A 16,962-nucleotide genomic window follows, 5' to 3' on the forward strand; every position below is an offset into this window, starting at 1 on the left:
GATGTTTTGGCTGCAAAAGGTGCCTGCCTGCCTGCCTGCGTGCCTCTCCTCAGGTCAGGACAGACAGAAGATGAATGCTCATAGGCACAGTGGGCATTCTCCCTGAGACTCAGAGCAACGTAAATTGTCATGACGTTTTGAGGGAGAGGAAAATGGAAACTCGAGAATCAAAGTATGAGCAGGGCAATAGTATTTTAAAATGTACATTGCAAGGCAGACGTGGACCAGATATGGACCAGAGATGGACCAGAGATGGACCAGATATGGACCAGATTCCACAAGATTCGCTCACTGCGATGTTGGTTCGACCTGAGATAGATAGGATTTGAAAATTCCATTCCAGTTGTTGCTGTCCTGAAATTAGCGAGCGCTGCAGATGTGACAGCATCTCCCAACTTGTTGCCTTTGCTTCCAATTTGCAAAACTTGCCCAGGTCAGATTCAATGGATGTGTCTTGCTAATTCTCCAGCGACGGCGGCTACGGGCGGCTGCGGGCGACAGCGGCTACGGGCTCCAGGACAAGCAGGATGGGAAATATCTCCAACTTAATATCATCTACTTGAAAGCAGCAGACATGAGAAAGTGGAGCTAGGACATAGTAAAGAGTCGGATAGCTATTCCAGCTGCTGCCACCTGAGTGTGCTTTTGGAAAGTGCTGGGAAAGCAAACAACATGCTGGCAGGCAGGCAGGCAGGCAGGCAGGCAGGCAGGCAGGCAGGCAGGCAGGCAGGCAGGCAGGCAGGCAGGCAGGCAGGCAGGCAGGCAGGCAGGCAGGCAGGCAGGCAGGCAGGCAGGCAGCCACGCAGGCAGGCAGGCAGGCAGGCAGGCAGGCAGGCAGGCAGGCAGGCAGGCAGGCAGGCAGGCAGGCAGGCAACCACGCAGGCAGCCAGGCAGGCAGCCAGCCAGCCAGTCAGCCAGCCAGCCAGCCAGCCAGGCAGCCAGGCAGCCAGGCCCAAACACAACTGAGAAGTGAGCTTCATCTGCCTGCAATTGCGGCAAGTGTTGCTAAACCGCTGGATGTTGGGAAGATCAAAAACGGAAGACTCTCATGGGGTCGGGGATTCCGATGATGTCAATAAATCAGAGAAGGGCTTGAACTGGAAAGGTTTTGGGATAATTGTAGTTGAGGTTTTTTTTTTTCCTTTCAAAGATAGTAACTTGTAATAGTAATTACAGACGCCGGTGACCTCCGGAGGATTCAACTTTCCCTGAAGGGATGCTAATCCGCTTTCTGAGCACTGCCAAGGTGCCCCAACCGAGGCGGCAAATTCCCAGATCATTTGAAGAATAGAAGCTGAAGTGCGGAGGTAAAGTTTGAACGACAAACGCGCTTCTATCTGGGCAGGAAATAACAAGCGCCGGAATGGACGTCACCAATGCGCACTCTAATCTGGGATAAGTGCTCATTGTTGTACAAAGTGTCCAGATCCTCCCTCCTATCCTCAGCGAGGATGAACTCCATCACCTTCTGCCTGTCGACAAAGCACAAAGACCCTGAAATAAACCAGCGTGACCTCCAAACCTGTCATTGCCTCCATCCATAAAGAGCAAAGAGGAAAGGCCGGGTTTCCCTCTTGGACTGGTGTGAGCTCTCGGCACAAGGACCATGGCAAATTGAACCTGGCTGACGAGGTCATTTTCCCAGGATGAAACAAACAATGCTGCGGCGGATAAGATGAACAGATGAATTCAAATGAGTCGAGATTTGAAGCACCATTGTCCAAGCGAGAAATTACATTTTTGGCAAGCCTGGGATCAGGGCACAGACACGACACGACGGGATCAGGGCACAGACACGACGCGGCACGGCACGGCACGGCACGGCACGGCGCGACACGACACGACACGGCACGACACGGCACGGCACGGCACGGCACGACACGGCACGGCACGGCACGACACGACGCGACGACTTCAGTTTCAGCTCTAGTCCAATTTGAGGACTACTTTAAATGACTTTCTGCTTGCTTGAGACATATGTGAGTTACTCCCACCTCTGCCCTTTGCCACAGTCATTGCTCATGCGGCGATGCTTTCATCCATAATAAGTGCGCTCATCTGGTCAGGCCGGCTATTTCCAAATTGGTTTTGAAAGTGATGTTTTGAAACAGTTCAACATTGGGGAAAGTAGTACTTTTGGTGAGCAGGTGTTTTGTCCATTGCAAGCCAGCGCTGACTATGCCCATTTAGCTATGCCTGCAAAAGCCATCTGCTGGGCCACTTTGAAGCATCTGCTTGACTACTAACTTCAAGCAGCCTACCCAACAACCACGACGACGACGACGACACCACCAGACCAGACTGCCATCCCATTCTGGAAAGCGGATCAAGCCTTCTTTCAAGATACAAATGGCACTCTAGATAGGAGCTTTTTTCGTTTTGCCACAGCCTCATCCATGCCTGACCCTGTTGAACGTTCTCTCACCAAGACATGGCTGGCTACACTCTCATCCTGATCCATCCATCCTTATTCCGACAATAAATCAAGTGAAAATGAAAAGAACAGCTCATTGATTGGTGCATGAAATGGGAAGTGTTTGGACATTTCAACACATGTTCAACTGCTTTTCTATTCTAAAGTAGAAACAGAGGCAAACTTGAAGTTGAGCGGCAAATTACACTCGGCACTAGTCATTTCCTCCCAAATTCGACAGTCTGACGAATACTGTCGAGGAGACGGACGGACCTGCACGGGCCGATTAGCGCCCGCCCGCGGCCCACATCGGGTCCATTGGCAGTGTTTGAGCGCCATCTGTTTGGAAAGTTGTTGCTCTTTTCCTTTCGACAAGCAAGCGAGCGAGTGACATTTATCTTACAAATTTCGGGACAAGAATTTGTTGCCAACTTTTTGGGGGCTACATAGCCACAGCGAGCACTACGTAGCAACATTACTATGAAGTGCACGATTTGAGAGCCATTTGCCCTGATAGTGAGTGAACTGAGTCACATCGAACAGTAGCCGCCTCGTGATTTCTGCTGAGAAATAAAAGAAAGAGCAATTTAGACTTTTTGTCAATCCAATGGTGATGAAAATAAGTATGCTTTATGTCATTTGAATGACAAGTCGGTGAAAACGATGCAAGCAAATGTCTTGAAATGGAAAACAATTGAGGCCCTTGGCAACCAACCTTTCCAGTTTGCTAATATGGCCGGCCGGCCGGCCGGCCTCTCGCAAAAAGGATTTGGCCACACCAGCTGTCGCGTCGAGACAAACTGAGAACTTCACACAGCTCTGCACTGACCTCTACTGGTCAAGTGCAATACAGCACCAGTGCAGTGTCCAGCAGTTCTTACCAAACGTACCGGGCGGGGAGCGCACATTGCTCATTGTAAAATGTCTCGTTCATTCCAATCATGAAAAGAAAAGAACAACATTGAAAAATGTGATGATTCATTAAAGAATTCCATTTGCCAAGAAGTCAAATCACAATTTGACTCACTACTAACCATTTCATGAAATGTTACTTTACAAAAGCTATCAACTATTTCACATGAAATGAATAGTTCCTGTTGAAATGAAAGAATTGCCGTTGCTCACACAGTCTGAAATAGCATAGCTGCTGCACAAGATCAAAACAACAGGAGCCATGTTTAACTGGATACAATCCATAGAGATGGAGTCAAAGACCGACATATTATAAATGTATATATCATATAAATATATCAAATCTATGGCCATAGGGACAGAAGAGTGAGCCCCCCAGTGCTTTGGCCACAGCATGATTTTCTTTTTCTCTCTCTTGAACTCCATTTGCTGGATCTGGCTTCTCGCCTTGTGGCAGCCAAAGAACTTGTCTAGAGAAAATAGATAGAGAAAATAGATAGAGAAAATAGATAGAGAAAATAGATAGATAGAGATAGAGATAGAGATAGAGATAGAGATAGAGATAGAGATAGAGATAGAGATAGAGATAGATAGATAGATAGATAGATAGATAGATAGATAGATAGATAGATAGATAGATAGATAGATAGATAGATAGATAGATAGATAGATAGATAGATAGATAGATAGATAGATAGATAGATAGATGCATGGCTCTCGGCTCATTACAAGGAGCACGCATTGATTTTGTGGCTATCAAATCATTTTGAGGTCAATCCAATTTAGGGCAAAAGCTCTCCATTTGATCATGTTGCCCTCACTTGAACTCCTGCCCCTGCCTTCATTCAAAGCCGAGCGAGCGAGCGAGCGAGCGAAGCTGCCAAGACGGCCGAAGCTTTCAAGTGACACCATAAGGCAGGCGCTTTGAGAGGGAATGAAGAGTCCAGCTCTTCGTCATGACCATCGCGCGTCCCACGTCACGTTTGCTCTGTGACGTGTCTGCACGCCTGCTCGGCCTTGTGAGCCGGCTGTGAGCGCTGTGCTCCCCTCAAATCTCTTCTCCGTCGAAGAAATTCAAATCCGAATCCTGCTGCTGCCGCCGCCGCCGCCACCGAGTTTTGCAGACGGGCTGCGGGCGGACACGACGACGACGATGATGATGATGCGCGCGCTTGGCGTCTTAGTGCTTGCGTTGAGCGTCTGGAAGACGTTTGGTCAAGGTAAGCGAATTCACTTGGAATTGTTCCAAAAGAAAAGGAATATTTCAAGGCAACGCATTTGGGGAGAATGTCAACGGAATAGGTATGATTTGGAAGTTTTACTCCGGTTGTAAAACGCTTTCCCCCATTTCTCAAGCAAGAAAAAAAGCGTTGAGCGAACCAACATGACAAGAAGGTGCCATTTCTGGAGATGTGACGTGTGAATGTGAGAATTACAATTGGGTTTCTGCGCGCGCGCTGATTTTTTTCCGCTTCGCTTGTCTTTTAAAAAACACCCATTTGCATTTGTATTGCGTAGCGTACTAGCTCGTCTTGTTCTGCTTCCAATGTTTGTTTCCTTTGATGCAAAGTTCACGACTTGCCACTGCACTTTCACTTTTATATGGTGCGTAGTACACCACCACTGGTGCCTGCGCGCCCATTCCAATTTGACACCAATCAAGTGATAAATCAAGTGATTCCATGTCATGTGTCTGAGAATGAATATTCAAGTCTGAGGAGGCGAAGATGAGCCACACTCGTACTCTGAAGAAACATTTGCGATAAGCTGGCCATGTGTGATGGCCACAAATGAAGGAAAGATGTTTCGAGATCAGTCAGTGTGTATCGCCGCTGCCGCCACACATCTAGCGCTGGTGTGCGAAGCCGGATGGAAGCGCTACGGCCCCAACTGTTACAAGAAAATAAGCGTCACCAACGGTTGGCTGGGAGCCCACAACAACTGCACCATGTGGGGCGCCCACCTGACCTCCATCACCTCCAAGGGAGAGGAAGACTTTGTGAAGACCACAATGGGCGACGTTCCCTTCTGGATCGGACTCTCCAATCTGGTGGGTCGAAGCTTAGCCCAGCCAGGCAGCGAGCGAGCTGTTTTTTGGATTGACCAGCGCCAGCAATGCATTGTTCCCTGCAGGAATGCCACAGCACCTGGTGTCACATGGCGGTCAAAGGGCCAAGGAAGAATTACACTTGGTCCGACAACACTGTGGTCAACTACACCAACTGGGCTCCCAATGAAAAGGAAAGGTTAGAGGAAAAGGCTTTCCTTCCTTCCTTCCTTCCTTCCTTCCTTCCTTCCTTCCTGCTTTGCTTTGATTGAAGGGATTGCTGTCACATTTGGCATCAAGCAGCCCTTTTTAATAGCGTACTTTCCAGACGACACCGTTTTTTGCACAGTTTGCCCCGGGGTGCGACTTATACTCGGGAAGATGGATGAGGTGGAAAAAGATGAACACGTATCATTTCCCATGTTACTTTGACACAAAACCGCAAGAGGGCGCTCTAGGCCCGCGGAATCATTGGAACTGATGAGGAGTCTGACGTAAAGCAAGTAGAAGAGGAAGGAAGTGCTGCAGGGTTGTTTAGAAGTGGATAGATAACACGGAGGTTGGGATTTCATGATTTGGAGCACGTTATTGACGCGCTAGGTTTTTGAATCAAATAAATACGTTACATCAGACACGTTCTCAGTTCCTTGTTTATGTGTGTTACGTAACCCTATTCTAGTGTGTTCTTGGTGTTGGCTTTTACCAAATAACTTTCCCCCCCAAAATGCGACTAATACTCCGGTGCGACTCCTTTATGATGCATTTTATGGCTGGTGCGACTTGAGCCATTTCTAATCGGGAAAAATGACCTTTAAACCTGCTCTCAAAGTCCTTAAAGCTGCCATGGTGTCTTTTGTTCCTGTTCTTAATTTGTTTGGACATTTGCTTTGTCCCTCTTTGTCGGTCATTGGACACAACTTGCCCCAACCGACAGCTCTGAATTGGAGTCGTGCGCGTACGTCAATCAAGGCGGTCTCAGCTCCAACGGCTCGTGGAGGTACGCCTCGTGCGAATCCTCATTGCCGTTCCTATGCAAAAAGACGCTGGACGGTAAGCCCGCACTTGACGGAAGGAAGGAAGGAAGGAAGGACGGAGGCGCAATCACCTTGTTTTCCTTCCCGCAGGCTCTAACAAGATCGACGCCAGTTTGGATTTCGAGCCCATGCTGAGTGAGTGTCATTTTTGCACTCGAGCGAGCAACTGGCGTGGTTTTTCTCTCAATATTACTTTTGGCCTTCAGCTACTGTCTGCAGCCCCGGTGACTTGGTCTATGGCCAATTTTGTTATCATTTTGAGAAGACGCTTAAAACCTGGTGGGGAGCTAGGACCTACTGCAGAGAATGGGGAGGTGACCTGGCATACTACCACACGCTGGAAGAGGCCAAATGGGTGTATGGTAAGGGAGGGAGGCTTAGCACATGGCACAATGCCCGCCATCAAGTTTTGCCAAAAGCCTATAAGCTGCTGCTATTCTCCTTGCTTAAGGTCACACGCGAGTTGTCAAGCATGTGCCTCAGAAGAATGCAACAAGATCTCCCTGGGTGGGCGTTCGTAGGGAAAAGTACACTGCTGAGTATGTGTTGACTGATGGCACACGCACTAATAGGGAACTTGAAGTAAGTAACACAGCATTTTCACTTGTCAAGAATTTTCCCACGTAATGTGACAGACAGGAAAATCAATACGAAAAATGCAATTCATTTGGCTGGGTTAGGGTTATAATGATGAGAAAACGCTCGGTCTGATTTTTTTCAATCTGTTATTTGAGTCCAAAAGGAAAGACGGTGCTAAGCACACTGACATGGTCCACAGGGCAAAATGGTGTGGTCGAAGAAAAAAGACGAGAATGTGCACTGCGCTCGGCTGTTAGCTACCGGAGAGCTCTTGGACTACAACTGCGCCAATTGGGCTCCAGTCGTCTGTAACAAAGGTCTGCGGGTCATAGCTAGCTAGCTAGCCAGCCAGCCAGCCAGTTGATTTGTGCTCATCTCATTTTTTGCTCCCTCTCTTTGGTGTGCATCCCTGCAGCCAAGCTTCGTCAGTCAAGTCAGTGGCCGCCGCCGCCGCCGCCGCCGCCGCCATCACAGCTTGTGTGCCATTTGTCTCCCGACTTGTTGTTTCTCCCAACTTGTTGCTTGCAGGCTGGAATACCACATGCGGCTGGATGTGGGTGCACAACCCGGTCACCGACTTCTGCTACCTAGTAAGAAGCGTCCAGAGAACCTGGAAGGAGGCACGAGATGACTGCGCCCGCGATGGAGCCACCCTGCTCACCATCACCGACGGCTACGAGCAGGCTTTCATACATGGTAGGATCTGTCTAGCTCTTTCTAGCCTATTCTCTCTCTCTCTCTCAAGCCTGTCTGACCTCTCCTGCCATCCTGCAACACGCATTGCGCTATTCAGCACCTGTCAACTCTTGCCTTGTGTTTGAACTTGGATCCAAAGGTCGCAGCAAGGTTCTGCCGAGCGATCTGTCTTTTTGGATGAATGCCAATATGTCCTTTGGTACCAACGGCGCCAAGTGGGCGGATGGAACCCCTTTCGCTTATGCCCGAGTGGATGCAGGTTTGTCTGAAAGCTGGCTAACATTTATCTATCTATCTATCTATCTATCTATCTATCTATCTATCTATCGGCTTGCTCGTGTCAAGAAATGCAGCTGGACGTTTTCTGTCGCAGCTGACCAGAATAGCCCTGACTGTCTGACATTTGTCGGGGGCAGCGGCTCCTGGAAAATGACCGATTGCTATGACGAGAGAGGCTACATCTGCAAGAGAAGAGGTATGACCCGACGCTGCTCTTGCTATCCAGGCGGCGTGTCGACATGCGTGTTTGCCTTTGGTCTTGCAGCAAATATGTCACAACCTCTGCTGCTGCCTCACGACGGTAAGAAAGTCGCTCCAAAGGCTACGAGAGAGAAATGAGCTTCCTTGCTTGCTTGCTTCCTTCCTTCCTTCCTCCCTCCCTCCCCATGGCCGCCCCGTAGGCTTTGTGAAGCGCGACATGTGCATGGACGTTGCCAACCGCATCACGTGCCCTGAGGGTCAAGTCATCCGTATCCAGTCAGTCTTCTACGGACAGAGGAGTGCCCGCGTCTGTGGAAACTACCTGAACGGTAGGACGCCAGTGGAGAAATATTTCACGTCAAGAATTGAAGCTTGGATAACCCTAAGCCACGTACGACGGGCCTGCTCCTATGGCTGTGTTGTGACTTGCAGAAAGGTGCGCGGTGGAAGGTGCCCTCCTTTACTACAGGAACCAATGCAAGAACCATCGCGAGTGCTTCATTGAGCCTATGGCGACCAAGGCCTGCCCTAATGTCTCCAAACACCTCCAGATGGTCTACAGCTGTGAACCCCAAGGTAAGCTGCATCTTGTTGTTCTCAAAAGAATGGAGGGAGTCCTTTGAGCACAATGGTAACTTGTTGCTTTTCCCAAGAGTGCCTTCAAAGACGGCCCCACCTGGGGATTACAGCCTCCTCCTTCCAAAGAAAGTGCAGCCCTCGCGACGCGCTCCTGGACGGGCCGAGCTGCTGGAAGCCAAGCGAAAACCGTACGTAGAAAATTCAGGACTCACTCTTCTTGCGTGCTTGCAGTTTGAATTGAGCCCCCATCTTCAGCCATCGGCAGCTGGATCGTGATGAACCTCCATGGCGTGGTAAAGGTGGCGGCCATCGTCATCCAGTCGTGTCCTTCTGTTGCCGTCGCGTCCTGGTCCAAACTTGGGATGCAACATAGCATGGACAAAGTGTTATGGACTAACCACTCTCAGCAAGTGAGCGAGAAGACAGATAGATCAGATCCCGATTTCAGCCCCAATTCAAAGCTAATGTTCTCTCTAGTTTGTCACTGGCGGGACTCAGCATTTGGGGACGCCCGTGTTGGCTCGCTTCATCCGCATCCTGCCGTTAGAGTACAGCGGTAGCTTTGGCCTCCGCTGTGGTGTCTTAGGATGCGTGCCTAACAGTGAGCAAGACAAAACAACCAAAAAAGAATGCCGCTGCTGCTCTGACTTGATCGATCTTTTGCCCCACAGATCTGATCAGCTGCGATGCCACTCCCGAAAGCGTCCGCTTCAACGATGCTCCAAAGACGTGAGCCGCCGCCGCGCTCGTTGAGTGACAGGAAGGAAAGCTATTTCCTGAAACCTTTCAGCTGTGTCTGTCTTTTGCAGGGTCTACTGTTCAGCAGGTTGCTCCCAATCGGGTTACACACCCTTGGAAAAGTTCTCGTACAAAGTGGTACGTGATGGATGATAGCCTGAGCTTGCCGGTTGAGTTCTCATCGATTTCTTCTGTGAGTGCAGAGTTCCAGCATCTGCGCCGCCGCTCTTGACGCCGGCGTCATTCTAAAGGAGATGGGAGGAGTGTGTACTTTGATGAGCGCTCTGAAAAAAGTCTTCACCGTCTTTACTCAAAACGGACTCGTCGCACAAGAGTGAGTGGCCTGGCTGGCTGGCTGGCTGGCCGGCTGGCCGGCTGGCAGCGAGCGAGCGAGCTAATAGCCTTTCAATATCCACAGACATGACCCCGAAAAGGCTTTCACCTTTGCAGACGGAGGTGAGTTTATCAATCATCAGTCTTTGCGCTGCAACTTTTGATGCCGCGCGATCTCATCCATCGACAGAGCTGAGATGCTCAGGACCCGACTGGGCGGAGTTTGCAGGCTTTTGCTACAAACCTTTTGAGGAGACAAAGACATGGGCTGATGCCGAATCCGCCTGCAAAGGTCTTGGCGCTGAACTCGCGTCCATCCATTCCAAGGCCGAGCAGGAGTGGCTGAAAGACGCCTTGTACTTTGGTGAGAAGGCTGCTTCTTCACGCCGCCGAGACATTCGTCATCCGATCCCGTCATCTGATCCGATGCCGTAGCCACCGGCGACAGGTGGACCGGACTGAACGACTTGGCAGTTGGCGGCACCTTCATGTGGTCGGACCACCGCAATGTGACATTTACCGACTGGGGCCCCGGAGAACCCAACTTGATTGGGTCAAACGAGTGCGTGGCGGGCACTGACCAGGTAGGTGCAGAAATGAGTATTTGGTCCACAGCGCTCAGCTGAAAAGGGTCCCTCCCGTTTGTCTTTCAGACCGGAAGATGGAAGCGGATGATCTGCGAATCTCGCAATCCATTCATGTGTAAAATGCCCACAGCCTTTTATGCACTTGGGAGTCAAGCCGATCCGCAAAGCAATCCCAAGTTGTCCGACAGCGTGTTCACCATGACGCATTATGCGGTGAGTTGCGTCCACGCAGAGCGAGTGCCCAAATGATGCTTTGCTTTTGCCCCTTGCTCAATCAAGCGTATCATGTGTATGTGCGCAGCACCAATACTTCTATGTCCAGTTTGACAACGGTCTCCGTGCGAACGACAACATCACAATCACAGGACGGGTCAGGCGGACGGATAGGTACGACGTCGACGTGCAATACTATGGGAGGGAAAATCAATCCACTTGCCCCCAGTGATTTTTGTACATTTGTTGCAGATTTCAAGTCAGCCTGCACATGGGCTCGACCAAAGTGGCGCTGCAGTTGAATTTGAGCATGCAAAAAAAGGCCACGCTGACTCCCACTGAACAAGGCGTCCGTTTCAAGGTGACGGACGACGTCACAAACACGCCTAGCCTTGCCTGGCCCCTCCCACGTGACCATGGCCTCGATCCGTTGCTTTGTTGACGGCCATTTGTCCCGCTGTGCTTAGATTGTCATCCAGTGCGGCGAGCAGGCTTTCCGCATGCTCATCAACGAGGCCCTTCCGCTCATCCGCCCGTACGAAATGTACCGCCCCGATAACATCACGCAGCTGCACCTGCTTGGTGCCGCCTTGCTGAGGGATAACCACCTCCAAATGGAGCTCCAGATGAAGCCGTTGTGAGCCAAACGGCGTCAATGCATGCGCAAATACTTCTCAAAAGGTAAATCGGAAGTTGAGTCTGGGATCAAAGCACAGACGTTAGGAAATACAACTGAGCCCAGGAAGAGGTTCGACAAGTAAAACGCTCCAATATTTCAAAGAGTGCCTTTGAGCCAAGCGTAGGTCAATGTGCTGAATGCCATTGACAAACCAGTACGAGAACCTTCAAATGATGGAGCGAGAGAGAGAGCCAATGAAAGTTGGCCAAACTTTGCAGCATAACTGCACACTTGGAGCATAGGAAGGCCATTATTTATTTTCTGATTAGGAGAAGGTGTATTTCATGAAATCATCCATCCAGTTTGACTTGACAATGTTGACCCAAAAAGGACATTTAAAAGTACAAAGGACAATAGAGGTTCAGAAAAGGCTTTTGTAACAATATATTTTCTCCACTTGCCGGATTATTTGACAGCAATTATGCCATTTCCAAAAAGTACTAACGTCATGACCCAAGCGGAAGCTGAACAGTAGAAGCGAGCTCTGCGGCTAAACTCAGAAATGGCATTGCCCCCTCTGAGGAAAGAACGATTTTTTTTATTTAGCCCGTGAGCTTTATTTTGTAGCTGCACTCAATTGTACAGTCATGTTTTGAATTAAACGTCGCTATTTATTTCTTCCTATCCATTTTGAAGGCATTTTGGATTATTGTTGTTGTCGTCGCCTGCATGCTCATTTTGAACATTATGAAGCCTTAAGCATTTTGGATTGTTGCCTGCATGCTCCTTTTGAACACTATGTAGCCTTAAGCATTTTGGATTCCAATGTAGTTGCCTGCCTGCCTGCCTGCCTGCCTGCCTGCCTGCCTGCCTGCCTGCCTGCCTGCCTGCCTGCCTGCCTGCCTGCCTGCCTGCCTGCCTGCCTGCCTGCCTGCCTGCCTGCCTGCCTGCATGCATGCTCAATAAAGTTGCAAAGACAAAACATTGGGTCACATTTCCCTGGAGTGAGTGAGTGAGTGCGTGCAAGAGGCAAGGTGGGAGGGAGAAGCGTGTCCGATTGAAAACACCCCAAAAAAAAAATCACAGAAGCACCTCAAATTTAAAAAGAGAAAATGCAATCATGCAAGGGGCCTGAATAACAATGCACACCTCACATTGCATTTTTCTCCGTATCTCTGCTGCCCAGTAGCGTGGTCCGCAAACTGATCGAGCTTGACGCCTAGCCACGCCCCTGCGTTACAGTGATTGGAAAAGGTCCAAACGAATGTTCCGATCCAAAACGGTCGAATCAAATCTTCCTATCCAAAGTTGAAGCGCATATTTCATTCCAAATGATCAGACAAAGCATGTCAGTTTAAGGTCGATATTGGGAAGAATATGTGTCCATTTCGCTGGTGTGCGATGGATTGACGGCTGGCTGGCTGGCGCCTAGACTTCTTCGAAATCAACTGGTGGATCACGACGCCATTGATTCCCAAAAAGTGTCGTTACAGGGGGGCGTTTTTTGGTTTGGGCTTTTTTCCCCCACCATCGGCTATTGAATTTTAACCCCTTTCCAGCATCAGTAGCAGCAGCAGCAGCAGCAGCACCACCAGCAGCAGCAGCAGCACAGAGCCAGCCAGCAGCCTCCGGAGGTCCTTAAACCCTGCGCTTGTCCTTCTTGCTGTCTTTTTAACAGGGGCTTGAAGGGGAAAGCAGCAAAATCACATCGAGACAGCCAGCTCAGCTCAGCTCAGCTCAGCTCTGCTCAGCTCAGCTCTGCTCTCATCTGGCGTGTTCGCTTCAGGAGCAACGAGGGCGGGCGGGCGGGCAAGCGGGCGCGCTTATCTCTGTGTGTACGTGCGTGCGTGCCAGAAAACCAGGTAGGAAACTTGGAGCGTTGCTCGACATTCACGCCTACGTTTGGCAGGCGCTACTCTCCATGTCCGATGTGCTCGTCATGAGGATCGGAACTGTGCATGACAAAATAAGACGCGAAGGAAAAGGAAGGGCCTTACTCAAGTCAAGGAAAACCTATCCAAATAACAGTAGCGAGTTGTGCGGCGTCATTTGACAACCAAATGGTTCATTTCATTGCATGTGTCTCTCGGGTACTGCACTGCACTAGGTTTCGGATTCCGTGTTTATACCGCGACTAAGTGACACTAATGTGCAATGGCAGCGTCTGCGCAGCTACGTTGTTGACTTGTGCTTGCTAAGGGCTCCCCCCTGCCCGTCCGTCCGTCCATCCGTCCGTCTTTTGCATTGGCTGCGTGAAGTGTGCCTGTATCGCTCCGCTCCGCTCCACTCCACTCCACATGCGTGACTCAATGGCGTCCACATGCGTCGCAATGTTCCCAAATGTTGCAATAAGCTTTCATCATTTAACAACGTCATCAAATGCTTCCCAGAAATACATTGGCTCCGATTCTGACATATACGCAAGCAAAGTATTGGGCCACCTGGCAGTGGCAAGCATCAAAAAGGTTGCACATTTCTTACTTGCTGTGTGCAAAGGGATACGCTAGCTAGCCAGCCAGGTCCAAATGCAGTATGGCGTTGATAGGATCCAAAAGCTCACATGTTCTAAACACCTACCTCTCTGATGCCAAGTATTTCAGCCCAGGCAGGCAATTCACAAAGTCGACATCCTTACCTGTGTCTCTTAGCGCATTTGGAGGATGTCAGCCAGAGGGGGGAAAAAGAAGGTGACCAAGCTGTCCCGCTCAGCCCGGGCAGGGGTCATCTTCCCCGTCGGCCGAATGATGAGGTATCTGCGCGCTGGCACACACAAATATCGCATTGGCATGGGGGCGCCAGTCTACATGGCAGCAGTCATCGAATATTTGGCAGGTAAGATGTCAGCGCAACGGCACGGCTTTTTGCTTACACTCTCTGTGGCGATCCAACTTTTCTTCTCCTCCTTTTTTGGAGATACACTGACTGCAGTCAGTTCCCAAGTCCGTATTAGCACCAAAATGTATTCATTTTTGAAACATTTCAAACGAGCAACTGTCATGAAGAGATTGGCGCTGGGCGACCAAATGCAGCTTGGACCAGCTTGGTTTATTGAAGAACTCCAAAGATAGACGAGAGGCTCGACTAGGGACGGGACAGGACAGGACAAGACTGGAACAGAGCAGACTGGGGACTAGACACAAGAAGGCTTGAGACGAGACCAATCCGACAGGGAGCGACACGCAGGCGGGACTTAAATGCAAGACGGGTAACGAGAGGCAGGTGACGGACAGCAATTACATAGATTGTGAGCAGACACGGGAGGGGAGGGGCGACGCCAACACAAACCATGGCAACATTCAAACAAGGAAACAAACCGAGACGGATCGTGACAGCAACACCCAACATTCGCAACGCACCAAACCGAGATCTGACGTGAATGTTAACGGCTGCTCGGCCACCCTGATTTGGGGGGCGGAGCTGACGTCTCATGAATTTCCACTGTCTTCTCCGTTGTAGCGGAGATTTTGGAGTTGGCCGGAAATGCCGCAAGGGACAACAAAAAAGGCAGAATCACGCCAAGACATATTAAGTTGGCCGTGGCCAACGACGAGGAGCTTAACCAGGTAGCGACAAGCGTCCGTTGCTGTAGTTAGTGACGACAACTTTTAGAAAGATTTCCAAAACAGCTTCTCTGATCAGCTTTATTCTATCATGATGAAATGAGAAGAAGTAGAAGAAAAAATACAGTCCCTTTCCATCCATATTTTCCAGCTTCTTCGTGGCGTGACCATATCGAACGGAGGAGTTCTGCCTCGCATTCACCCGGAGCTTCTCTCCAAGAAGCGAGGAAGCCGAGTCAAAGCCGACAGCCAGGCCGAGAAGCAGGAATCGGCCCGCGCCAAAAGCCCCAAAGCCGGCAAAGCCTCGAAAAAGGTTAAAGGCAAACGAGGGCGAAAAGCAAAGGTCGGTCACCAAAACGCCGGCGGCGCCCTAGGCAAGCGGTGCTAGCGTTAACGGATAATAATAATAATTCATTCAATTTATATAGCGCTTTTCAATAACCCAAATACTTTGGACCCTTCTCCATCTGGCGTAGAGCACAGACAACGACAAAGAATCCGTAGCCAACTCCACGGTGGAAGATGGCCCAGGAGATGGCTTTACCATCCTCTCAGCCAAGAGCCTGTTGCTTGGTCAAAAGGTAAGACTGCGGAATAAATAAGGCCGGCCACATTTCCTCTTCACGGTGGCTTTTCCTCCCAACACCGTGCTGTGGATGACGGTGAACGGCAGCTGTCTCTCACAGTGACTGAAATGGGCAAAATCGGAACCATCAAGGTGGATGCTATCATTAACCCGACAAATGCAGAGATGGACCTCAAAGACGGTGTAGGTGAGAAAGCAGCGCATTGGAGACCTCTTTCTACCTTTTAGTACTCATCTGCCGCCGCCGCGTTGTTTGCAGGCAATGCTTTGGAGAAGGCAGGAGGTCAAGAATTCCTGGAGGGAGTCAAGGAGTTACGGAAAGCACAGGGACCTTTGGAGGTGGCGTCAGGTACCCGTTTGTCTGTCTGGCCACTGTTGCAAGGAAGGAAGCGGACCTTTGCGCTGGCCTCTATTTGCCGATCCATTTTCTCCCCACGGTGCAGTGGCAGTGAGCCAGGCCAGTGGAATGAGCGCCCGCGTCGTCATTCACTGCAATGTTCCTCAGTGGGGTTCAGACAAGTGTGAAGAACATCTAGAAAAGACGGTGGAGAACTGCCTCTCGGCCGCAGAGGAGAAGAAATTCAAGTCTTTGGCTTTCCCCTCACTCCCTGCTGGACGGTGAGGGAGGACACACCCACTTTTAACTTGGCTCAGGGGGTCGGTCACTGACAGAAAGGAAACCTTGCGTTTTAGCTTTCCCAATGTTACCAAATGAATTTGAGAGTTTGTCAAAATGGTGAACCTCCCTTTCGCTCCCCTCCCTGACAGGAATGGATTCCCGAAGCCAACGGCTGCCCAGCTCATACTCAAGGCCATCTCCAACCACTTCTTGTCATCCACCAACTCCTCTTTGAAAAATATATACTTTGTGGTGTTTGACAGCGAGAGCATCGGAATATACCTTCAGGAAATGGCCAAGTTGGACTCCAAGTGAGAGGACTCGTGAGGATTTTTCTCGCTGGCTGCTGCCAATGAAAAGTCAATCCTTGTTTTATCTTTCTTTGCATCCTTTCCCTACCTTAAGTTCATCATTCAAATGTAAATACAGTGCCTTGCCAAAGTATTCGGCCCCCTTGAACCTTTCGCCACATTTCAGGCTTCAAACATAAAGATATGAAATTGGAATTTTTTGTCAAGAATCAACAACAAGTGGGACACAATCGTGAAGTGGAACAAAATTTATTGGATCATTTCAACTTTTTTAACAAATAAAAAACTGAAAAGTGGGGCGTGCAATATTATTCGGCCCCTTTACTTTCAGTGCAGCAAACTCACTCCAGAAGTTCAGGGAGGATCTTTGAATGATCCGATGTTGTCCTAAATGACTGATGATGATAAATAGAATGCCCCTGTGTGGAATCAAGTCTCCGTATAAATGCACCTGCTCTTTGATAGGCTCAGGGTTCTGTTTAAAGCGCAGAGAGAACCATGAAGACAAAGGAACGCACCAGGCAGGTCCGAGATACCGTTGGGGAGAAGTTTAAAGCCGGATTTGGATACAAAAAGATTTCCCAAGCTTTAAACATCTCAAGGAGCACTGTGCAAGCAATTATATTGAAATGGAAGGAGTATCAGACCACTGCAAA

General features: G+C 49.7%; 2 protein-coding genes across 3 annotated transcripts; both read left to right on the plus strand.

Moving 5' to 3' along the window:
* The first annotated feature begins 4,222 nt into the window (after window positions 1–4,222).
* LOC119134350 lies at window positions 4,223–12,063 on the plus strand. Of its 2 annotated transcripts, XM_037270941.1 has the most exons (28): window positions 4,223–4,545; window positions 5,176–5,375; window positions 5,459–5,571; window positions 6,307–6,422; window positions 6,497–6,541; window positions 6,613–6,768; window positions 6,858–6,988; window positions 7,185–7,302; window positions 7,401–7,418; window positions 7,514–7,681; window positions 7,821–7,940; window positions 8,055–8,156; window positions 8,226–8,261; window positions 8,362–8,490; window positions 8,594–8,737; window positions 8,815–8,928; window positions 8,996–9,150; window positions 9,218–9,341; window positions 9,412–9,469; window positions 9,550–9,616; window positions 9,682–9,812; window positions 9,897–9,934; window positions 10,002–10,175; window positions 10,247–10,395; window positions 10,465–10,611; window positions 10,700–10,785; window positions 10,864–10,972; window positions 11,079–12,063. In XM_037270941.1, exons 1-28 carry the CDS (start codon window positions 4,479–4,481, stop codon window positions 11,250–11,252), a joined length of 3,189 nt encoding a protein of 1,062 aa, XP_037126836.1. In that variant the 5' UTR covers window positions 4,223–4,478; the 3' UTR covers window positions 11,253–12,063. The 2 variants fall into 2 exon arrangements, with proteins under 2 accessions (XP_037126836.1, XP_037126835.1); XM_037270940.1 differs by lacking the exon at window positions 4,223–4,545 and having other exon boundaries at window positions 5,079–5,375.
* A 745-nt stretch (window positions 12,064–12,808) lies between these two features.
* On the plus strand, window positions 12,809–16,417 carry LOC119134361 (core histone macro-H2A.2). Its single transcript, XM_037270973.1, has 9 exons — window positions 12,809–13,092; window positions 13,879–14,062; window positions 14,687–14,793; window positions 14,942–15,133; window positions 15,267–15,371; window positions 15,464–15,563; window positions 15,636–15,725; window positions 15,820–15,994; window positions 16,145–16,417. Exons 2-9 carry the CDS (start codon window positions 13,891–13,893, stop codon window positions 16,308–16,310), a joined length of 1,107 nt encoding a protein of 368 aa, XP_037126868.1. The 5' UTR covers window positions 12,809–13,092; window positions 13,879–13,890; the 3' UTR covers window positions 16,311–16,417.
* The last annotated feature ends 545 nt before the right edge of the window (window positions 16,418–16,962 follow it).

This window comes from Syngnathus acus, chromosome 15 (genome assembly GCF_901709675.1).
Source record: "Syngnathus acus chromosome 15, fSynAcu1.2, whole genome shotgun sequence".
NCBI classification, from domain to species: domain Eukaryota; kingdom Metazoa; phylum Chordata; class Actinopteri; order Syngnathiformes; family Syngnathidae; genus Syngnathus; species Syngnathus acus.